This window comes from Pseudoliparis swirei, chromosome 4 (assembly GCF_029220125.1).
Source record: "Pseudoliparis swirei isolate HS2019 ecotype Mariana Trench chromosome 4, NWPU_hadal_v1, whole genome shotgun sequence".
Lineage (NCBI taxonomy): Eukaryota > Metazoa > Chordata > Actinopteri > Perciformes > Liparidae > Pseudoliparis > Pseudoliparis swirei.
This window is the reverse complement of record NC_079391.1, coordinates 2171478-2196821: the sequence shown is the minus strand read 5'-3', so window position 1 is coordinate 2196821 and position 25344 is coordinate 2171478. Positions and strand designations below refer to the sequence as shown.

Sequence of the window (25344 nt, the reverse complement as noted above, 5' to 3'; positions counted from 1 at the left end):
TTAAAGCTGATGTGTGTGTGTGTGTGTGGCTCAGCAGGTTAGCATTGCTACAGGCTCTCTAGGGGAACAAAGAACAATCTGAAAAAAGTCATAATGAGCTAGAAGCAATTTAAAAACAAGAAAAATAAGTTGTATTTATTTATTTTTTTAACTTTTTGCCCGACATAGCCAACCGTATATGTTGAAATATATATGGAGGAGACATACAAGTGAAATGGTGTAGGGCTACTACATAACTACATTCATGGATGACTTACTTCATGTTATTTGGATTGTGCAATGCATTGTGGGAAGGTGAGGCAGCTGTTAATCTGTCCGCTGGAATGATTTGAGGAAGACATAGGAAACATAAACAATGAGCAGGACTGCAATAGGGAATACGTTTAACTTTAACTTTTGACCTGCGGCCTCACAACAGCTGGATCACATTGAGCTACGCTACGCTACGCCACGCTCCGCTACGCTATGCTACGCTACGCTACGCATGCAGCTCACACAAGCAGAGGAAGCAAATTAAATGAAGAAAAGAGGAGAGAATATGCACTTGTCTCCTTCTTTTGTTTCTCTAGTTTACACAAACAAACAAACACACACACACGCACAAACACACACTCCAAACACATAATCAGTCGAACATTTCTGAGTTGGCTAAGCTAAACAACGTCTCTGCCTCTTGGTGGTTTAGCAAAAAAAGCTTTTTCAAACCCTGAGAAGCTAACGGAGCTAACGGAAGCTAACGGAGCTAACGGGATATTGTTTTCCACGACTAATCGGCGTTAATAAAAAGTTCCTTTCTGCCTGTGACGTTGACGTGTAAAAGTGGAACCTCTTGAATATTTAGCTACACTGAGCAGTCTGGACAAAGTAAACAAAAGCCGCGGCTGGCTGAAAATTCTTGACGAAGTTTCTGGAAGTTTGCTGTTTTTTTTGGGACCATTAACGACTCATATTGATTGTTGTGTGTAAATGTGACTGATGCATTGTTGTTCTGTTTACCTCGTGAACTTTGCACTCGACAACGCAGCAGCATCTCCTCAGGGAATTGATCTGGTAAAGATCACACGCAGCAAATGATACCAGCGAGTCCAAAGCGTGGAATAATAAAAACTCAAATATGACTTATCATGGATATCGATAGTGTGTATTTAAAAAGATATTACCTAGAGTCACTGCTATAATTATTGTTGTACTTAAAATATTACTTCTAATCATGAATATTGATTGCAAATATTACTTATAATCATGGCTATCGATAGTGTGTATTTTAAAATATTACTTATAATCATGAATATTGATTGAAAATATGACTTATAATCATGGCTATCGATGGTGTGTATTTTAAAATATTATTTATAATCATGGCAATCGATAGTGTGAATTTGAAATATTATTAATCACAGCTATCGATATTTGTGTACTTAAAATATTACTTATAATCGCGGCTATCGATGTTGTGCATTTTAAAATATTATTTATAATCACGGCTATCAATAGCGTGTATTTTAAAATATTATTTAGAATCATGCTATCGATAGTGTGAATTTAAAATATTATTTATAATCACGGCTATCGATAGTGTGTATTTAAAAAGATATTACTTAGTCACTGCTATAAATATTTTTGTACTTAAAATATTACTTCTAATCATGAATATTGATTGAAAATATGACTTATAATCATAGCTATCGATAGTGTGTATTTTAAAATATTACTTATAATCATGAATATTGATTGAAAATATGACTTATAATCATGGCTATCGATGGTGTGTATTTTAAAATATAATTTATAATCATAAATGTGTACGGTCCCTGTACAAATAAATAAATAAATTAAATGAAATGAAATAGCTATCGATAGTGTGTATTTTAAAATATTATTTATAATCATGGCTATCGATAGTGTGAATTTTAAATATTATTAATCACAGCTATCGATATTTGTGTACTTAAAATATTACTTATAATCGCGGCTGTCGATATTGTGTATTTTTAAATATTATTTATAATCATGCTATCGATAGTGTGAATTAAAAATATTATTTATAATCACGGCTATCGAGAGTGTGTATTTCTAAATATTATTAATAATCACAGATATAAATATCTGTGTACTTAAAATATTACTTATAATCACGGCTATCGATATTGTGCATTTTTAAATATGACTTATAATCATGGCTATCGATTTTGTGTATTTAAAATATTATTTATAATCACGGCTGGTTTCGGGATCCGTAAAGAGGGAAACCATTTGGGGATTTGGCTTCTTTCATGTCTCAAATGATCTCATATTTGAGAACGCGGACATCGTGTCTTGTCTCTCATCTGGCATGTGTGTGTTGTTAGTTAACGGTGCCCCATGTGTTAGATCAGGCCCCCTGAATGAGTCCCCCCCCCCCCCCCCCCCGGGCAGAGCTCAGTGTCCTGGATGGTAATCGACCGTTCCCCAGAGCCGGAGCTCAGAGTTCTGTAGTTCTGTGCTGCCGTCTGGACGCAGCTCATAACGATGCTGACCCAGACCGGAGGCAGTGGGCCACAGAACTCAGGTGAGTGAAGACCAGCTCGGACCTTTTTTCAACGCTGTTTAGAATGTATTTATTTTTGCCCACTTGGTAAATTGCCAGACTTTTTTTTGTTTTTTTTGTTGCAGGATTCATTTTTGCTTTGAAATGCCGTTTAGTAAAGTTGACGAGATCTAATAACCCACGGTTAGGTAATGTCTATATAATGAGGTGAGTGTGTGTGTGTGTGCCCCAAGAACTGTGCTCATCTCTGCTTGATTCTTTTCTTCAAAAGTTAATGAGAGTAAAATCTAATTATCACCTGGACTTCACTGCATGATTTGTGTTCCTGAAGTTTACTGCTTCTTCTTGGGGATTATTACGATGTTCACATTATAATTAATAATAGCAGTTAAAGGCTGAATATTGAGAACCAAATTGCCATGGAAAAATTAGTGTCGTATTTTATCGTCTACTTTATTTTGTTAATTACTGCACAGACAATGGCACTGTGCTGCTATCTATATTTTTTATTACAAACCTGTTTTATTATTTATCCATCAATGACTTTTAATCTCTATTGACACCTCGTAAAAAAACATATTTATTTTCCAGCTATTTTTTATTTCTTTTTAAAAAATCAATTACCACATTGTGGATGTAACTGTGACTCGTTTAGCCAATAATAGTTGTTTTAATTAATTTAATTAATATTTTATGTATACTAAAAAGCTGAAAAGCTTAATGCATTTAATAATACGACATGTATTTCTGATCTTGAATATATATTTAAATAAGCGATGATTGACCTATTTGTTTTTCTTGTTACATTAGAGAGGCTTCTGAATCAACACATGTCTTTTACAGTAAATAAGTATCGTCGGGAGACGGGACTGCAGCAGGTTTTACAAACGTTCATACAAATCAAGTCGCGAGCACATTGCACTTTATTTTACAAGGATTCCTCCAATATATCTTGTGCAGGAGAATATATATATAAGGATATATATATAAATATATTTATAAATATAAATATATTTATATATATGTGTATTTATATAAATATATGTATATATAAATATATGTGTATATATATAAATATATTTACATATATTTTTATCTATATTTATATATTCTAGATCTAGATATAGATATATCTATCTATGTGTATATATATAAATGTATATATATATGAATATATGTGTATATATATATATATTTATATATATATACATTTAAATATAAATATATTTATATATATTTTTATATAAATATATATATTTATATATTCTCCTGTCAATACATTATGTATATATTTATATATATGTATATATATATATAAATACATACAGTGTATATATGTGTGTATATATATATTTTTTTTCTCCTACATACATACATAATAAATTATTATAATAATTATATATATATATATTCACCTGCCAATAAATCATATATATATATATATATATATATTTGATCAACCCTGTAGCTCACACTGCTGCTCTAAAGCAGCGTTGTCCTAACGTTGACCGTGAGTGTCTCTCTCCCACAGGACTCGGGCCTCATAAAGAAGACAGTCCGTTCCTCGATGGCGTTCCCAAGAGGAACGACTTCTACGACAGGAACCTGGCGCTGTTCGAGGTGATTCAGATTCACCCAAACACGTTCCACCGAATGATGTCGCCGCGTAGAACTCATTCACTCAGCTTCCCTTCTTCCTCACAGGAAGAGCTGGACATCCGGCCGAAGGTCTCCTCCCTGCTCAGCCGCCTGGTCAGCTACACCAACATCACCCAGGGAGCGAGGGAGCACGAGGAGGAGGAGAGCGCCTCGCGGAGGAAGACCCCCAAGGTCAGGGGTCACCCACAGGAGCTCTCTGCACCGCTGGGTTTTAATCACTAGAGGTTTAGAAACATGACCCTCTCTCTCCCTCTCTCTCTCCGTCTCTCTCCGTCTCTCTCTCTCTCTCTCTCTCTCTCTCTCGTCCTGCATTAAGAGTTGTTGAGTGATGCTCGTGAGCTCAGATGATGTCACATGACCTTAAAAACAAGAACAGATCAATACGACAGGTCAATACACGTGTTTCCTATCATCAATATTATCTCTCTTTCTCCCTCTTATTCTCTCTCTCCCATCTCTTCCCCCTCTTTCTCTCTCTCCACCCCGCTCTCTCTCGCCCATCGCTTTCTCGCCCCCTCTCTCCCTCTCTCTCGCCCATCGCTCTCTTGCCCCCTCTCTCTCGCCCCCTCTCTCTCTCCCCCTCCCCCCTCTCTCTCCACCCCGCTCTCTCTCGCCCATCGCTCTCTCGCCCCCTCTCTCCCTCTCTCTCTTTCTCTCTCGCCCATCGCTCTCTTGCCCCCTCTCTCCCTCTCTCTCGCCCCCTTCCTCCTCTCTCTCTCCCCCTCTCTCTCCCTCCCCCCCTCTCTCCCCTCTCTCTCCCCCCCCCCCTCTCTCCCAGTCTCCCAACATGGGCACCCTGATGGGCGTGTACCTGCCGTGTCTTCAGAATATCTTCGGCGTGATTCTTTTTCTCCGGCTGACGTGGATCGTCGGGACGGCCGGCGTCATGCAGTCGCTGCTCATCGTCCTCATGTGCTGCTCCTGTGTTAGTCTGAGCACACACACACACACACACACACACACACACACACACTACTTCTCTGTGATGCTATACCAATCTGATCCACGTGGTTGCATTAGTAGAAGTCATTATTTAAAGGAGCCGGTCCTCAGAGAATCTAAATAAAATACATAATATAATTATTATGAAATAATACAATATAATTATTATTAAATAATACATCATATAATTATCATTAAATAATACACTATAATTATTATTAAATAATACACAATATAAATATTATTAAGTAATACACAATATAATTATTATTATTAAATAAAACATAATATAATTATTATTAAATAATACATAATATAATAATTATTAAATAATACAATATACTTTTTATAAAATAATACACAATATAAATATTATTAAATATAACATAATATAATTAGTATTAAATAATACACATGTTTCCTCCGACCTGAGCTCAAAGCACCACGACAATATATTTTAAAAGGTCGACGACGATGTCTCTCCAGAGGTCACGTGACTGAAGATGAACCCGTGTTGACTAACACATGCGTGTGCGTGTGCTTTCCCATGTTCATCCTCATGCTGTCCTTTCCTCTCCAGACGATGCTCACCGCCATCTCCATGAGCGCCATCGCCACCAACGGAGTCGTTCCAGGTGATTCTTTAGAACCCTTTGAGTCCGTCTGCCGACCGTCAGGTAGAAGCTTCTGTCACCTTTTAACAGATTTTGCGAAATTGTTTATTTTTTATTTTATTTACATTTATTTAACCAGGAAAAACTTCTTTGAGATTAAAATGTTCTTTACAACCGAGTCCTGGCGAAGACCAGAGGTGATGGACCAGGTGTCTGGGTCCCAGGTGATGGACCAGGTGATAGTCCCAGGTGATGGACCCAGGTGATGGACCCAGGTGATGGTCCCAGGTGATGGTCCCAGGTGATGGTCCTATGTGTCCCAGGTGATGGACCAGGTGATAGTCCCAGGTGATGGACCCAGGTGATGGACCCAGGTGATGGTCCCAGGTGATGGTCCCAGGTGATGGTCCTATGTGTCCCAGGTGATGGTCCAAGGTGATCCAGGTGACCCAGGTGATGGTCCCAGGTGATGGTCCTATGTGTCCCAGGTGATGGTCCCAGGTGACCCAGGTGATGGACACAGGTGATAGTCCCAGGTGACCCAGGTGACCCAGGTGATGGACACAGGTGATGGTCCTATGTGACCCAGGTGATGGTCCCAGGTGACCCAGGTGATGGTCCCAGGTTCCCCAGGTGATGGACCCAGGTGATGGTCCCAGGTGATGTTCCCAGCTGATAGTCCCAGGTGACCCAGGTGATGGTCCCAGGTTCCCCAGGTGATGGACCCAGGTGATGGTCCCAGGTGATGTTCCCAGCTGATAGTCCCAGGTTCCCCAGGTGACCCAGGTGATGGTCCCAGCTGATAGTCCCAGGTGACCCAGGTGATGGTCCCATGTGATGGTCCTAGGTGATCCAGGTGATAGTCCCAGGTTCCCCAGGTGATGGTCCCAGGTGATGGTCCCAGGTGATCCAGGTGATAGTCCCAGGTGACCCAGGTGATGGTCCCAGGTGATGGTCCCATGTGATGGTCCTAGGTGATCCAGGTGATAGTCCCAGCTGACCCAGGTGATGGTCCCAGGTGACCCAGGTGATAGTCCCAGGTGACCCAGGTGATGGTCCCAGGTGATCCAGGTGATAGTCCCAGGTGACCCAGGTGATGGTCCTAGGTGACCCAGGTGATGGTCCCAGGTGATCCAGGTGATAGTCCCAGGTGATGGTCCCAGGTGACCCAGGTGATGGTCCCAGGTGATCCAGGTGATAGTCCCAGGTGACCCAGGTGATGGTCCCAGGTGATGGACTCAGGTGACCCAGGTGATGGTCCTAGGTGATCCAGGTGATGGTCCCAGGTGACCCAGGTGATGGTCCCATGTGATGGTCCTAGGTGATCCAGGTGATAGTCCCAGCTGACCCAGGTGATGGTCCCAGGTGACCCAGGTGATGGTCCTAGGTGATCCAGGTGATGGTCCCAGGTTACCCAGGTGATGGTCCCAGGTGACCCAGGTGATGGTCCCAGGTGATCCAGGTGATGGTCCCAGGTGACCCAGGTGATGGACCCAGGTGACCCAGGTGATGGTCCCAGGTGATCCAGGTGATGGTCCCAGGTGACCCAGGTGATGGTCCTATGTGTCCCAGGTGATGGTCCCAGGTGACCCAGGTGATGGACCCAGGTGACCCAGGTGATGGTCCTAGGTGATCCAGGTGATGGTCCCAGGTGATGGTCCCAGGTGACCCAGGTGATGGTCCCAGGTGATGGACTCAGGTGACCCAGGTGATGGTCCTAAGTGACCCAGGTGATGGTCCCAGGCGCTCCGTGTGTAACTCTGTGTTCTCGTGCAGCCGGAGGCGCGTACTTCATGATCTCCCGCTCTCTGGGCCCTGAGTTCGGAGGCGCCGTGGGTCTGTGCTTCTACCTGGGCACCACCTTCGCCTCGGCCATGTACATCCTGGGCGCCATCGAGATCTTCCTGGTCAGTTTAATGTATCGTGTATACTTTTTATATATTTGGAGAAAGTTTCTTTGATAGTATATTAAAATGTACTATTGACATATTAAATACATTAAAGAATATATATTGTTTCGCCTGGGTGTATATATATATTTATATATATATATATACAGGACTGTCTCAGAAAATTAGAATATTGTGATAAAGTTCTTTATTTTCTGTAATACAATTTAAAAATTATTAAATATTAAAAGAATAAAAGGCTTGCAATATTTCAGTTGATTTGTAATGAATCCAGAATGCATGACATTTTTGTTTTTTTAATTGCATTACAGAAAATAAAGATCTTTATCACAATATTCTAATTTTCTGAGACAGTCCTGTATATACTTTTTAAAAACTGTATATTTGCTGAAACTACATTTCTTCGATAGTATATTGAAATTTTGACATTTGAAGGATATTTTAAATACATTAAATTATATATATATATCCAGGAGTATTTATTATATTTTAAATACATTAAAGTATATATTTTTCTTCTGGAGAGATATATATATATATACATAAATATATCCAGGAGAAAAAATATATAATAAATATATATATATATATATATACTTTATTATACTGTATATTTGCAGAAAGTACATTTCTTTTATAGTATGTTGACATTTTAATTATATTTTTAATACATTAAAGTATATATTTCTCTTCTGGATATATATATATATACACAGTGCATCCGGAAAGTATTCACAGCACTTCACTTTTTCCACATTTTGTTATGTTACAGCCTTATTACAAAATGGATTAAGTTAATTATTTTCCTCAACATTCTATACACAACAACCCATAATGACAAAGTGAAAATTGTTTTTTGCAAATTTTTGCACATTTATTAAAAATAAAGAACGAAAACATAACATGTACATAAGTATTCACAGCCTTTGCTCAATACTTTGTTGAAGCACCTTTGGCAGCAATTACAGCCTCCAGTCTTCTTGGGTATGATTCCACAAGCGTGGCACACCTATTTCTGGGCAGTTCCTCCCATTCTTCTTTGCAGAACCCCTCAAGTTCCATCAGGTTGGATGGGGAGCGTCGGTGCACAGCCATTTTCAGATCTCTCCAGAGATGTTCAATGGGGTTCAAGTCAGGGCTCTGGCTGGGCCACTCCAGGACCTTCACAGTCGTCCCGAAGCCACTCCTTTGTTACTGGGCTGTGTGCTTCGGGTCGTTGTCCTGTTGGAAGATGAACCGTCGCCCCAGTCTGAGGTCCAGAGCGCTTTGGAGCATGTTTTCATCCAGGATGTCTCTGTACATTGCTGCATTCATCTTTCCCTCAATCCTGACTCGTCTCCCAGTTCCTCCCGCTGAAACACATCCCCACAGCATGATGCTGCCCCCACCATGCTTCACTGTAGGGATGGCGTTGGCCAGGTGAGGAGCAGTGCCTGGTTTCCTCCAGACATGACGCTTGGCATTCAGGCCAAAGAGTTCAATCTTTGTTTCATCAGACCAGAGCATTTGGTTTCTCATGGTCTGAGAGTCCTTCAGGTGCTTTTTTGCAAACTCTAGGCGGGCTGTCGTGCTTTTTACTGAGGAGTGGCTTCCGTCTGGCCACTCTACCAAACAGGCCTGATTTGTGGAGTGCTGCAGAGATGGTTGTCCTTCTGGAAGGTTCTCCTCTCTTCATAGAACAACGCTGGAGCTCTGTCAGAGTGACCATCGGGTTCCTGGTCACCTCCCTGACTAAGGCCCTTCTCCCCCGATCGCTCAGTCTGGCTGGGCGACTCTAGGAAGAGTCCTGCTGGTTCCAAACTTCTTCCATGTCCGGATGATGGAGGCCACTGTGCTCATTGGGACTTTCAATGCTGCAGAAATCTTTCTGTACCCTTCACCAGATCTGTGCCTCGATACAATTCTGTCTCGGAGGTCTATAGATAATTCCTTGAACTTCATGGCTTGGTTTATGCTCTGATATGCAGTCAACTGTGATACCTTATATCGACAGGTGTGTGCCTTTCTCAATCATGTCCAATCAACTGAATTTAGCACAGGTGGACTCCAATCAAACATCTCAAGGATGATCAGTGGAAACAGGATGCACCTGAGCTCAATGTTGAGTGTCATGGCAAAGGCTGTGAATACTTATGTACATGTTATGTTTTCGTTCATTATTTTTAACAGATTTGCAAAAATTTGCAAAAAACAGTTTTCACTTTGTCATTATGGGTTGTTGTGTGTAGAATGTTGAGGAAAATAATTAATTTAATCCATTTTGGAATAAGGCTGTAACATAACAACATGTGGAAAAAGTGAAGCGCTGTGAATACTTTCCGAATGCACTGTATATCTATCTAGGAGAAAATGTATATAATTTAAAGTATTTAATATATATATAACTTTTATTATACCTTATATTATCAGAAAATACATTTCTTTGATATTATATTTAAATGTTGACATTTTAAGTATATTTTAATTACATTATAGTATATATATATTTGCCCGGGTGTATATTGCAATAACGGTTCCCGTCGTTCCCCCTTCAGAAATATCTGGTCCCCCAGGCGGCCATCTTCCACGCCACGGACCCCCCGGGGAGCGACGGCGCCATGCTGAACAACATGCGCGTGTACGGCTCCGTGTGCCTGGGCCTGATGGCCGTGGTCGTGTTCGTGGGGGTCAAGTACGTCAACAAGCTGGCGTCCCTGTTCCTGGCCTGCGTCATCATCTCCATCGTCTCCATCTACGCCGGGGCCCTCAAGTCCCTGACGCACCCCCCCGAGTTCCCGTGAGTCTGGAGGAGCATGTGACAGGAAGTGAACTAGGGGCCACCGATTCAGTCCTCAAAGAGCGATGAGTCATGATTCTCTGTTTGGTATTTTGGGCTAACGCAGGCTTGATTTTAATTGTGACACTTTAAAATAATTGTACTGTTGTATATACTCAGAAAAATATACTTTAAGTGGACAGTAAGTTCTGTGCAATTATTTAAATGTACTTCTTTAAGTTTTGTTTTCTAACATATTTTTTTAATTATTCAAAATGTATACTCTAAATTAGCATGAGAACAATGTAAATATACATATATATGTATACATATGTACATTTATATATATACATATATACTGTATATACATGTATATATATGTATATATACATATATTTCCTATCTATATCTTTATAGTGTCTCAGTGTTGCTCTACATGGCGTCTCAGTGTTGCTCTATATCGAGTCTCAGTGTTGCTCTACATGGGGTCTCAGTGTAGCTCTACATGGCGTCTCGGTGTTGCTCTATATCGAGTCTCAGTGTTGCTCTACATGGCGTCTCAGTGTTGCTCTATATCGAGTCTCAGTGTTGCTCTACATGGGGTCTCAGTGTAGCTCTACATGGCGTCTCAGCGTTGCTCTATATCGAGTCGCAGTGTTGCTCTACATGGTGTCTCAGTGTTGCTCTATAGTGAGTCTCAGTGTTGCTCTACATGGGGTCTCAGCGTTGCTCTATATCGTGTCTCAGTGTCGCTCTATATCGAGTCTCAGTGTCGCTCTATATCGAGTCTCAGCGTCGCTTAATATCGTATCTCAGTGTTGTTCTATATCGAGTCTGTGTTGCTCTACATGGCGTCTCAGTGTTGCTCTACGTGGCGTCTCAGTGTTGCTCTATATTGAGTATCAGTGTTGCTCTACACAGCGTCTCAGTGTTGCTCTATATTGAGTCTCAGTGTTGCTCTACATGGCGTCTCAGTGTTGCTCTATATTGAGTATCAGTGTTGCTCTACACATCGTCTCAGTGTTGCTCTATATTGAGTCTCAGTGTTGCTCTTTATCGAGTCTCAGTGTTGCTCTACATGGCGTCTCAGTGTTGCTCTACATGGCGTCTCAGTGTTGCTCTACATGGCGACTCAGTGTTGCTCTATATTGAGTCTCAGTGTTGCTCTACATGGCGTCTCAGTGTTGCTCTATATTGAGTCTGTGTTGCTCTATATCGAGTCTCAGTGTTGCTCTACATGGCGTCTCAGTGTTGCTCTATATTGAGTCTCAGCATTGCTCTACATGGTTCCGTGTGGTGGCGGTGCAGGATCTGCATGCTGGGGAACCGGACGCTGGTGAGGGACGGCTTCGACGTCTGCTCCAAGACGGTAACGCGGGGCAACGTGTCGGCGCCCAGCCGGCTGGCGGAGAGCTTCTGCCCGTCGGGCAACGGGAGCGACGCCCCGTGTGACGACTACTTCACTCACAACAACCTGACGGAGATCCAGAGCATCCCCGGCCTGGGCAGCGGCATCCTCAGAGGTAACTCTATCCGACTTGTGTTCCAAATACAAAAATGTATTTAAAATATACGGAACATGTCAATATTACATTGTAAATAAATGTAAAAGAAATGTACTTTCTGGAAATATTTTTTTAAAAGTATTTTAAAGTTAAGCTTTCACCCATTTGAAAATCCCTATTAAAACTCAAATGTTAACACACTTTAAAAATAATTGTACTGTAGTATATACTTTTCAAGAAATAAATTATAAGAAAAGTACACTTTAAGTGTAAGTTCTGTGCAATTACTTAAATGTACTTCTTTTGTTTTCAAACATATTGTTTTGAATATTTTAAAATGTATGCTCTAAATTAGCATTGAAAAAAGTTGTGTATATATATATATATTTACTTACACTGTTTCTGACCCTTTTATTGGGATGTGTGTATGTATATTTATTAGATATTTATATATATATTAATAAAGGGGTAGTAAACAGTATGTATATATATATATACATATAATATATATATATATACAGGTATACATTGCAATATATATATATACAAATTATATATGTGTATACATTGAAATAAAGGGGTAGGAAACAGTGTGTGTGTGTGTATATATATATTGCAATAAAGAGGAAATAGTGTGTATGTATGAATAACATTTTTTTTTAAAGAATAATATATATATATATATTGCAATACATCCCAGGAGTGTGTGTTTAATGTCCTCTCTTCTCAGAGAACATGTGGAGCGACTACCAACACAAAGGGGACATCCTGGAGAAAGCCGGCCTCCAGTCGGCGGACGGCCGCGGCGCCGTGGAGAACTTCGGCTTGTACGTGTCGGCCGACATCGCCACGTCCTTCACGCTCCTCGTGGGCATCTTCTTCCCGTCTGCAACGGGTGAACAATTCGCAAAATATATAATATCAACATGATTTTAAAAAAATGCAATATCCATCCACCAATTGTTAAATTGAATTATGTTGCCTGTTCTGTTATATTTTGTACATTTCCCTATTCCAGCCAGTAGGGGGCGTAGTTAAACAGCTTTTTACATGTCTTCTTTTCTACTTTGAAGGTATCATGGCGGGCTCCAACCGCTCTGGTGACCTCCGGGATGCTCAGAAGTCCATCCCCGTGGGAACCATCTTAGCCATCACCACTACTTCCCTTGTTTGTATCCTTATCCCGGTGATAACAGAATAACCGTTTGCACATCTGATCTCCATCGTGGTGTCGCCGTGTGCACCTTGACCTCTTTGTGCTCAGATTTCAGCTCCGTGATCTTGTTTGGGTCGTGCATCGAAGGAGTCGTCCTCAGGGACAAGTAAGTTGAAAAATAAACGATAGAAAAGGAAGATAGCGTCGTGATAGACGTCTCGGTGACGCTCAGTATTCGTGTACACTCGTAGGTTTGGGGACGCCGTTCAGAGGAACCTGGTGGTGGGGACGCTCTCCTGGCCGTCTCCGTGGGTCATCGTCATTGGCTCCTTCTTCTCTACCGTGGGGGCGGGGCTTCAGTCCCTCACTGGCGCTCCCCGACTCCTCCAGGCCATCGCCAAGGACAACATCATCCCGTTCCTCAGGGTGAGACGGCAGAAATGTCTCCCACACACTCGACTCACCGAAGTTGCTCCACCATCTGCTTCTTATTACGTCCTAAACACGCGATGGACGTTGAATATTTAGGATGAGCTGTGAGTCGCGTTCAATGTTGAGCTGGAAATTATTATTATTATCTTTATTTAAAAAGCACCACAGTTAGAACATTAATGTCACCATTTGATGCTCTGGACCAGATTTGAGCGATACAGATAATTAGCATCTGTCGTCCCTTGACAGACCATAATAAACATAAAACAATAAAACAATAATCAATATAAAACATTAACAAGCAGTACAGGATATGACACAATACAACAGTATAAGAATAACACACAATACACACAATGCAAAGCTACAGCATATTAAAAGTTAGCAATAGATACTATTAGAAGTAATAAAAAACATTAAAAGTAAGTAATAAAAAACATTAAAAGTAATAAAAACAATTAAAAGTAAATAAGAAAAAACATTAAAAGTAAGTAATACATACTATTAGAATTTAGTAATACATACTATTGGAAGTAAGTAATAAAAACCATTAAAAGTAAGTAATAAAAAACATTCAAAATAAGTAATACATACTATTAGAAGAAGTGAGTAATACATATTAGAAGTGAGTAATACATACTATTAGAAGTAAGTTATAAAAAACATTCAAATAAGAAATAAAAACCATTACAATTAAGTAATACAAACTATTAGAAGTGAGTAATACATACTATTAAACGTATGTAATACATACTATTAAAGTAAGTATATACATATTATTAAAGTAATAAATACATACTATTAGAAGTAAGTAAGTATTATGAGCTATAATAATGTTGCTCAATGAGTACATTGTGACCAGCTTTCTCGTATTTGACTAGCAGGCTTATTTGAATATGATGCAGACACTAAACATGAAGTGATTTGCATTTGCTTCCTCACAAAGGATTATTTATTTGTATTGTGTTTTTGTCTCAGGTGTTTGGTCACGGGAAGATGAACGGAGAGCCCACCTGGGCCCTGCTGCTCACCGGGCTCATCGCGGAGCTGGGCATCCTCATCGCCTCTCTGGACATGGTGGCCCCCATCCTCTCCATGTGAGGCCACACACACATGCTCACAGGATAACATGTACACAAGGTTGGGGCTCACCCACACAAGTTGGTGTTTCCATGAAAACTTACACTTTTATCTCTAAAATTATTAAACAAATTAATAGAAAATATAGTCGCGATATTGACAAGGATAGAAATTATGATTTTTTTATTTGAAATATTAATTTAGTTCTTCAAACTTGTGGCTCAAAGGAAGGCCAGTTTTATAGCTTCTCTTACCAATATAACTATTTTGAGCTGCGCTCACATAAAAAGGGGTTAAAGGGTTTTCTACCCCTCCGCTAGTCTTCTAAGGCGATAACACAACGTACCATTAGAACACTGGAGATGGGCCTCTACACACTATGTAGAGACTTCATTACACACCAGAGAATAGTCATGTACCACATTCACTATGTACAGAGAGTATTTATGATTTATTTAATGTGACCTTCATTGGAAAAAACAATTTTTTACTCTTATTTCACTCGAACATTATGAACACGCAGATATTAACTTAGTTCTTCAAGCTTCTAGCTCGAAGGAAGGCCAGTTTTATAGCTTCTCTCAGCAGCATAACTGTTTTCAGCTGCGCTCACATAAAACGGGATTATAGTGTTTTCTACCCCTCCGCTAGTCTTCTAAGGCGATAACACAACGTACCATTAGAACACTGGAGATGGGCCTCTACACACCTCTGTAGAGACTTCATTACACACCAGAGAATAGTCATTTACACATTCACTATGTAGAGAGTGTATTTATGATTTATTTAATGTTATATTCATTGAAAAAAACCAATGCTGTAGTGTACTCTTATTTCACTCGAACATCGTGAAGACGCAGTTCAGTTCCAGGCCCACTACGCCACATGCATGTTGACTTCAAACGTGTTGCACATCCTGCTTCTGTTGTATTCAACAGGTTCTTCTTGATGTGCTATCTTTTCGTGAACCTCGCCTGTGCCGTTCAGACTCTTTTACGCACGCCCAACTGGAGGCCGAGGTTTAAATATTACCACTGGTTAGTATATTTCTTACGATGGGGGGTTGGGGAGCACAGTTTCTCTTCTTTACCACCCAGGTCGTCCTGGCCGTCATACTTATATAATAATGCTGTTGTTGGTTCATGCGCCCCCCCCCCACAGGGCTCTGTCCTTCCTCGGCATGAGCATGTGTCTGGCCCTGATGTTCATCTCCTCCTGGTACTACGCTCTGGTGGCCATGGTGATCGCTGGGATGATCTACAAATACATAGAGTACCAAGGGTATGGCTTTCCCCCCCCATGATATGCACATGCAAAGGAAAATATGAACACAGTGTACGTATACAAAGGTACTCAGACAAAAAACATGAAAATAACAAATGAAAATGAAAAAATAAAAAATAAAAAATAGATATATATAAATACGGGTAGACATGCAAAAACCTGCACACATATTAATATATACATGCACATACCTGCATACCCTAAGACATACACACACATAAATACTGTTAATTTACCCCCCTCCCACTGTTGGCGACGCCCACCCCCCTCATAAATCTCCAGATATTATATAAGGGAATGTATTATATTACGTTACAATTATATATATTGTTGAATTTTGCTTAAAGCCGTGGACCAGGATAAGATAGTTCTTTCTTTAGCAACATGTATTCTAGTTATTGAAATTTCCATATTCACTCCATCAAGGGAGCTAGCTAACCACGGGGGTTTCGTAAGAGTGTGCGGCGGACTCCAGCACATTGCTAGCATTTTTGTTGCGGCTGTCAGGCCGGTTATTAAGGTGCGTACCAAGGGTATGTCTTGAGGCCAATTAGCATATTTGTTTTTGGGTCGTGTCTCTGTGCTTCTGTCATGTCTGTAATGGATGCTGGTTGTGTGTCTTCCTCTCACAAACAACAGAGCGGAGAAGGAGTGGGGAGATGGAATAAGAGGCCTGTCCCTCAGCGCTGCGCGTTACGCCCTGTTGAGACTCGAGGTCGGACCCCCGCACACCAAGAACTGGAGGTACTGCGAGAGACTCTCTGAATGTATCCACAGCAACTCTTCGGGGTTGCATGTGGACTATAAAACATCCCACACTGCCACCCTCTGAGGACCAAGACATATTTCACATTGTTTATGCAGTCAATGTATTTATTTTAAACGTGTTGGCTCGGAGAAGCTGCAGGTTTGATCAAAATCCTGCCAGTGTTGGCACAGATGTAATGCACAATAGGTGAAAATGGCCCCGGAGAATGATGATGATGCCGAACTAATGTATCCACATATGATAGATTTACCCAACAAGGACACACAATGAGTGAACGGTGTACTTTGGGAAGTCGTGGCCTGAGGAAGGAAGTTTCCTTTGTGGTTAATTTCTCTCACGCTTGCTCGGCATTTCCACAAAGTTAGCGTGACGTCTTTCGATATGATATATAACCAATATGATGATGCACTTCCTCTCTTCCCACTCATTCTGAAACGTGATGACGGCAGCTAAACACGTCTTGACATTTTTGAAGGTATTGAAGGGCTTGAAAGTATTGAACGTATTGAAAGTATTGACGGTCTTGTAGTTTTTGAAGGTCTTGAAGATCTTGAAAGTATTGAAGTACTTGAATGTCTCAACGTTTTTGAAGCTCTTGTAGGTTTTACAGATCTTGAGAGTGTTGAAGGTTTTGAAACTCTTGATGGTCTTTAAGGTCTTGAAAGTCTTGACAGTCTTGAAGGTCTTGATGGTTTTGAAATTAGTGAAGGTCTTGAAGTTCTTGGAAGTCTTGGAGATCTTGAAGGTATTGGAGGTTTTGTAGGTCGTGAAGGTCTTGAAAGTGGAATAAAGAATGCGATGGAGGCGGTGTGTCAATACAATGAGAAACCAGTCCAGTACGCCTGCCTGGGGGGTTGAGAGGTCAAACAATGTCCAGATGTCTAGTTAAAGCTGGAATACGTGTGGTAGAGAAGAGACGAGAGTTATTTTATATAAAGTCTCGGTCACACATAGAAATGTTCTCTCTCCTGATTTGAAGAAGCTTTAATGAGCACAAGGCAACGTTCAAACAAGTCCAATGTTTTAGGATATTCAGCTTCTACTTACTGTGTAAATTCAGACTTTCCCCCCCATTAAATCAGTCGTTAGGAATCAGCAACCAGAGCCCCTTCTGCTTCCCAAACATGTTCTTTTAGGGTGTGCAAGCTTACCAAAAGGACTCTTTTTGTTGAAGAACACATTAGTCACGGGAAGTTTAGGGCACAGGCGTTCCTCTTTCTATGAATAGATGTCACAATCTCTATAGGAAACATCTGTTGCGCAACCAGAAGTTTACGACATAACAAGTTATATAAACCTTTTTTTTCCTGATGGCTTTGTGTAGTGAGTTCAAACTGTGCTATATGATGATTTTCTCCAACAGCATGTACCCTATTCACAGTCAAATACTGTCATTTAACAGTTTTATGTGCCTTCGATGGCTCAACATCCCTGTTTAACCTATAGATATAAATGTAAATGCACTTGAAAAGTCAAATTTGATCAACCAACCCCCAATTCAGAAAATGTTGTTTCGATAGATGAACACTTGCATCATCTTATGCCTGTGCTTTATATACAGTTAAACAATTTGGGCGACTGTGGGTCAGTGGTTAGCAGGTCTGTCTTTCAATCAGGGGGTTGGCGGTTCAATCCCGGCTCGATTAGATGTTTCCTTGGACAAGACACTTAACCCTGAATTGCTCCCTGTAGCTGTGTCCACGGTGTGTGAATCTAACATTTACAGTGTCTTAGAGTACCTAAAAAAGCGCTCTATATATTAAATGGATTGTTATTAATATGCATGTCATCAATACTTTGGTCTTAGACCTTCGATCCGGACCTTTTGGATCCTCTTGACTCTCTTTGACTCCACAGGCCTCAGCTGCTCGTGCTGTTGAAGCTCGACGAGGACCTCCACGTGAAATACCCTCGTCTTCTCACCTTCGCCTCGCAGCTGAAGGCGGGAAAGGGTCTGACCATTGTGGGCTCCGTCGTCCAGGGCAACTTCCTGGACAGCTATGGGGAAATGCAGGCGGCCGAGCAGGTACATGCTAGAAAGGGGTGTGCTGAACAGGCGCTACGCGGTCCTCCATTGTGCTCCGTTGCTGACTGCGTCGTAACTAATTGTTACAAACGACCACCTTTTGTGCTGTGGGAAGCAAAATGAAGCACACAAAAAAAAGGGCTTCATTGTGGATTTTTGTGACGTTTTCGGGACGTTTCTTCCCCAGCAACCGTGTGTGTGTTGAAGCATTTGTCACTTTAATCAATGGCCACGGCTAGAAGCAGATTGTTGTTGTTGTCACTGCAATATGGGGCCAATGAGCCATTTCGGATAAAATAAGGGAACATTTTTCATAATGTGATGTGTTTGGTGGAAGAAAAAAAGGTTTTTCGATGTTAAAAACAACCGGAGAAATGAATCATTCATCCAAGATTCACAGTGCTAAGACAATACTCATGCATTATGTATCAAGGTAGTGAAGGTACAACCTTATTTAGTGGTTTTTCTATACACACTTTTTCATTTTAAAGCATATATAGTGTGGGTTATACCAGGTTAAACATGGTTTATCTGCTTACTCCTTTTTGTTTTTCCACATTTTTTTCTGCCAGGCCATTAAGAATATGATGGAGATCGAGCGAGTCAAAGGTTTCTGCCAGATCGTGGTGGCGTCGAAGGTGCGGGAGGGCATCGTCCACCTGATCCAGTCCTGCGGTCTGGGGGGCATGAAGCACAACACTGTGATGATGGGCTGGCCTTACGGCTGGAGGCAGAGCGAGGACCCTCGCGCCTGGAAGACTTTTATCAGTAAGAGACTTAGCAATCAGCTCTTATGAACCTCAAGATAAAGCTCCTTTTGAACACGCTATGCGGGATACATTCTGTGTTGGTTTCCCTTCATCTCCACTCAGACACAGTTCGCTGCACCACCGCTGCCCACCTGGCCCTGATGGTGCCCAAAAACGTGTCCTTCTACCCGAGCAACCACGAGCGCTTCACCGATGGCAACATCGACGTCTGGTGGATCGTCCACGATGGGGGGATGCTGATGCTGCTGCCTTTCCTGCTCAAACTTCACAAAGTATATCTATATATCTTTTTAATTTCATTCCAATGCTACTTTAGATGTTATGTTGCAAATAACACAATGTTGTTATTTTCTGTCCTTGAATAGTCTTTGTTTGTTTTAGTTTGAGGGTATTTAGTTGTGTTAATTGAAGTTTGTTTTCTGAAAGCAACTACAGTCACATGTGTTGGATATTACACTGGTTATATGTGCCTATGTGTTGGGTACAGCACATAGTTATATGTGCCTATGTGTTGGGTATAGCACGTGGTTATATGGGCCTATGTGTTGGGTATAGCACGTAGTTATATGGGCCTATGTGTTGGGTATAGCACGTAGTTATATGGGCCTATGTGTTGGGTATAGCACGTGGTTATATGTGCCTATGTGTTGGGTATAGCACGTGGTTATATGTGCCTATGTGTTGGGTATAGCACGTAGTTATATGGGCCTATGTGTTGGGTATAGCACGTGGTTATATGGGCCTATGTGTTGGGTATAGCACATGGTTATATGGGCCTATGTGTTGGGTATAGCACGTGGTTATATGGGCCTATGTGTTGGTATAGCACATGGTTATATGTGCCTATGTGTTGGTATAGCACATGGTTATATGTGCCTATGTGTTGGGTATAGAACATGGTTATATGGGCCTATGTGTTGGGTATAGAACATGGTTATATGGGCCTATGTGTTGGGTATAGCACATAGTTATATGGACCTATGTGTTGGGTATAGAACATGGTTATATGTGCCTATGTGTTGGGTATAGCACATAGTTATATGGACCTATGTGTTGGGTATAGCACGTGGTTATATGTGCCTGTGTTGGGTATAGCACATAGTTATATGGGCCTATGTGTTGGGTATAGCACATAGTTATATGGGCCTATGTGTTGGGTATAGCACGTGGTTATATGGGCCTATGTGTTGGGTATAGAACATGGTTATATGTGCCTGTGTTGGGTATAGCACATAGTTATATGGACCTATGTGTTGGGTATAGCACGTGGTTATATGGGCCTATGTGTTGGGTATAGAACATGGTTATATGTGCCTGTGTTGGGTATAGCACGTAGTTATATGGGCCTATGTGTTGGGTATAGCACGTAGTTATATGGGCCTATGTGTTGGGTATAGAACATGGTTATATGTGCCTGTGTTGGGTATAGCACGTGGTTATATGGGCCTATGTGTTGGGTATAGAACATGGTTATATGTGCCTGTGTTGGGTATAGCACATAGTTATATGGACCTATGTGTTGGGTATAGCACATAGTTATATGTGCCTATGTGTTGGGTATAGAACATGGTTATATGTGCCTGTGTTGGGTATAGCACATAGTTATTTGGACCTATGTGTTGGGTATAGAACATGGTTATATGTGCCTACGTGTTGGGTATAGCACATAGTTATTTGGGCCTATGTGTTGGGTATAGAACATGGTTATATGTGCCTATGTGTTGGGTATAGCACATAGTTATTTGGGCCTATGTGTTGGGTATAGAACATGGTTATATGTGCCTATGTGTTGGGTATAGCACATAGTTATTTGGGCCTATGTGTTGGGTATAGCACATAGTTATTTGGGCCTATGTGTTGGGTATAGAACGTGGTTATATGGGCCTATGTGTTGGGTATAGAACATAGTTATATGTGCCTATGTGTTGGGTATAGAACATGGTTATATGTGCCTATGTGTTGGGTATAGCACATAGTTATTTGGGCCTATGTGTTGGGTATAGAACATGGTTATATGTGCCTATGTGTTGGGTATAGCACATAGTTATATGTGCCTATGTGTTGGGTATAGCACATAGTTATTTGGGCCTATGTGTTGGGTATAGAACATGGTTATATGTGCCTATGTGTTGGGTATAGAACATAGTTATTTGGGCCTATGTGTTGGGTATAGAACGTGGTTACATTGACCTGTTTTGGGTATAGCACATGGTATTACACTGTGGTTATATCTGTATATATATGTGTGTATAGGTTTGGAGGAAATGCCAGATGCGTATCTTCACTGTAGCCCAGATGGACGACAACAGCATCCAGATGAAGAAAGATCTGGCCATGTTCCTGTACCAGCTGAGGATAGAGGCCGAGGTGGAGGTGGTGGAGATGGTGAGGAGAACTTACACACCACCACCGATCTATAGGGTTCTTTTTAATGTTTTAGAGCCAGAACATATTGAACTTAGACTGGATTAACCACACATATGTACATTTACTTTGTACTGCTACTGCAGCACGACAGTGACATCTCAGCGTACACCTATGAGAGAACGTTGATGATGGAGCAGAGGTCCCAGATGTTGAGGCAGATGAGGCTGTCCAGTGCAGAGAGAGAAAGAGAGGTATGTTTTCTTTGTGTGTGTGTCATATTTATTCATGATAAATCAATAGAATCTTCTGTGTGGTCTGCTACAATTTTGAATCTGTAATCTATAGTTCCAGCCAGTGTATTTACACTTGCAGGCCCAGCTGGTGAAGGACAGACACTCTTTGGTGCGTATGGGGAGTCTGTACTCGGACGAGGAGGAGGAGGTGCTGGAGGCGCCTCCGGAGAAGGTCCAGATGACTTGGACAAGAGAGAAATGCGAGGCCGAGAGGAGGAACAAGAAGAACGCGCCCGAGAACTTCAGAGAGCTCATGAGCCTCAAACCGTGAGTTGCATTCAGGGTTCTCACCAGGGGCGTTTGTAGGATTCAAAGAAGGGGGGGGGGGGCTGAGCCCCGAGGGCAGTGGTATAATGGGGTATGTATGCGGCAATATTAGAGACAGTTCATGGAGTGGTTCAATCAGAAACTGATTTTGCGCTGTAGTTTTTTTCAGCAGCCTCCCCAAGGTCCTAGTGCCAGTGGGATATATTGTTAGGTATGATGATAGGCTATTGCAGGGCTCAGGAACCTTTTTGACTGGGAGAGCCATAAAAGCCAATTATTTCTAAATATCTTTCATTGAGAGCCATATAGTATTTTGAACATATAATAAATTAAATATGTCTTGCTTTTAATGTGACTTCTGGTGCTGCATGATACTAGGGGGGGGGGTGCAGGTGACTTTTTCTTTGCTCCGCCCCGATGCGCGCACACGCCGGCATCGGCGCTCTGCGGCGCGAGACGGCGAGCCGAGAAGTGTTAACGCGACAAGTAGAGACAGAGTGACATGCTGCTGATTAGATACGATCAATAACAGACGTTTAGTTCAATAAAAGAACAAAGACGTCTTTAAGAAAGGGACCTTAAATTACTTCTGCTGTAATCTGGCGCGATAGAGAAAATTACAGGGGGGCGGGCGGAGATTTTTTTTTTTTTTACTCAGAATTGTCTGGGAGCCATATGCTGTCACCAAAAGAGCCATAGGTTCCCGACCCGTGGGCTATTGGAATGTTATTTGAAGGGGGATAACACATACAAACCAGAATGCACACACATATCTAGCATGCTATTTATAAATAATGTGTCCACGTGAGAAACAATAGTTTAATTTAATGAAATAAAATATATATATATATATATAATATCAGTGACTTCTTTTAAACCACTTCTTAAAACCCATTTTTATAGAACAGCTTTTAAGTGATCTCATCCTTTTATGCAGAACATTGGTTCCCCTAATTTAGTGTGTCTGTTTTTAATTTAATTTTAATATATATATATTTTAAATATTATATTAGTTTCTTACTATTTTATTTGTTTTGCCTTGAACTTTGTTTTTAAAGGTGCTATATAAATAAAGTTATTATTATTATTATAATATATATTTGGGGGCTGGAGAACATTTTAAGGGGCTGAAGCCCCCCTAAAATAGGCCTAACGACGCCTCTGGCTTTATTTATTCTTTAACCACCAATAAAACCCCGGAGCGTCTCATGTGTATTTTTCTCTCCGTGTTCCAGGGATCAGTCCAACGTGCGGCGGATGCACACGGCCGTGAAGCTGAACGAGGTCATCGTCAACAGGTCCCACGACGCTCGACTGGTGCTCCTCAACATGCCGGGGCCGCCTCGCGACGCCGACGGGGACGAGAACTGTATCCTTCACCGACGTCATCCAACCAAAAGGCTCTTTTATCATCGTATTGGGGAGATTTTCGGGCTGCGGTTCACCCGCCGAGTGTAAAAACTGATTCCACTTAACGCGTATTCCAGATATGGAGTTCCTGGAGGTCCTGACTGAAGGTTTGGAGCGAGTGCTGCTGGTCCGAGGCGGAGGTCGGGAGGTCATCACCATCTACTCATGATCGATTATCATCACATCGGCCTCCTCTGAACACATGTCACCTCCGGACAGGAGGCATCCCCCGCTGGCTAGATGCATTGGAGTCGTCACTTTAGTTGTGAAGTGTGTTTTTCAGTACAAAAGGAGTATTCTATTCTTGTAGAATATTGGCACACGTTAGTGCACATGTCCACCTTCTTTCTTTACAGATGAAATGCTCAGAAATCAAGACTTGTGTGTCAAACACAAACTTATAGGTCATAAAAACCTCCTCACGTGTGATAATCATCCACCTATATTTGACAGACGTATTTTGAAGAGTTTTGATAGTATGACAGATTTTATATTTTGATTACTCTGGAAGCACATCTCTATTTATTTATTTATCCCTGCTTTGGTAAAGACGTGTGGATCATGAACACATTGCCAGAGATCACAAAGAAAGTTTTTTTTAAAAGAGTTATAATTTATGATTTTTTTCTTGTTTACAGATAATTTTGCTTATAGAGAAAAATTGATATGAACCGTTACATTTGTACCCGAAAAGCGTATCTTCACACACACAAAAAAAAGCTTAATTTAAAGGTGTAGTCCTTTTTAAGGATTTCAATGAAGTCAACCACCCCCCCCCCCCCCCTCGCTCCCTTTTTGGAGATTACTTATGGTCTGCATTTCATAACCATTTGATATCTTCACACCGATCATAAATACCATTCCAGATGGAATTTCTCCATCCCGAGTGGAGGAGTCTGCAGGATTTAAATTGGCTCACTTTCCTCGACTTGAGTTCTTTGGATTGTTCTGTAAACACACACACACACACATACACACACACACGTCAGCTGGTATTATGCAATGACCACGTAGCCGCTCAACGAGTGTTTGCTGCATTAAACTCGGCGTTGAGGCCAAATCAAGCGTAAGACATTCTTGTGTGTCTTTTCAAGAATTTTTCTAAGAATCTGAGTAGTTTCGGGTTTTCTACTGTGGAGAGAACAACTGTTGTTCAATCTGTATCCCAGAGTGTGGCCTTCCCTTCACTTGAGGCAATATTATTGGTTGGAGGACATTTAGACTCAGTACAGTATCTACATGCAAACTTTGCGTTGGACGTGTTTCAGTGGAGCCGTGATTATTCATTTTAATGAGGCTGTTGTTGACGTACATCAAAAGGAGCTCACCAAGGGGCATCCTGAACAAGGGAAATCAGTTTTCGGGCAGAATAGTTCACAATTAAAAATAGTGAATAGAGAATAGTTCACGATTAAAAAATGTAAAAAAACTTTATTTTAAAACCTCAATGGAATTTTTTATTATTCTGCAAAATTATTTATTATTCTGCACAATAAAAAAATTAAAACAACTTTTTTTTTTTTTTTAACCTCAATGGTATTTTTTATTATTCTGAAAAATCAAATAAAAAGAACATCT

The 25344-nt window shown here is 41.1% G+C and overlaps 1 protein-coding gene across 3 annotated transcripts in view; it reads left to right on the top strand.

Annotated features, from left to right (window-relative positions):
- The window catches only part of slc12a4 (solute carrier family 12 member 4), a 29619-nt gene extending 4788 nt beyond the window's left edge, over positions 1–24831 (top strand). Inside the window, exons 2-24 of one of the 3 annotated variants that reach the window (XM_056411999.1) lie at positions 4059–4147; positions 4232–4357; positions 5013–5111; positions 5709–5763; positions 7519–7649; positions 10187–10428; positions 11716–11930; positions 12643–12807; positions 12986–13084; positions 13177–13234; positions 13320–13494; positions 14479–14597; positions 15519–15617; positions 15742–15861; positions 16504–16608; positions 18491–18659; positions 19232–19427; positions 19532–19701; positions 21683–21814; positions 21940–22047; positions 22142–22356; positions 23592–23725; positions 23844–24831. In XM_056411999.1, coding sequence (XP_056267974.1) covers positions 4059–4147; positions 4232–4357; positions 5013–5111; positions 5709–5763; positions 7519–7649; positions 10187–10428; positions 11716–11930; positions 12643–12807; positions 12986–13084; positions 13177–13234; positions 13320–13494; positions 14479–14597; positions 15519–15617; positions 15742–15861; positions 16504–16608; positions 18491–18659; positions 19232–19427; positions 19532–19701; positions 21683–21814; positions 21940–22047; positions 22142–22356; positions 23592–23725; positions 23844–23935 — 3113 coding nt within the window. In that variant the 3' untranslated portion in view covers positions 23936–24831. Of the gene's footprint in view, positions 1–4058; positions 4148–4231; positions 4358–4964; positions 5112–5708; positions 5764–7518; positions 7650–10186; positions 10429–11715; positions 11931–12642; positions 12808–12985; positions 13085–13176; positions 13235–13319; positions 13495–14478; positions 14598–15518; positions 15618–15741; positions 15862–16503; positions 16609–18490; positions 18660–19231; positions 19428–19531; positions 19702–21682; positions 21815–21939; positions 22048–22141; positions 22357–23591; positions 23726–23843 lie in introns of all 3 variants that reach the window. The other 2 variants (XM_056411997.1, XM_056411998.1) reach the window with 2 other exon arrangements.
- The last annotated feature ends 513 nt before the right edge of the window (positions 24832–25344 follow it).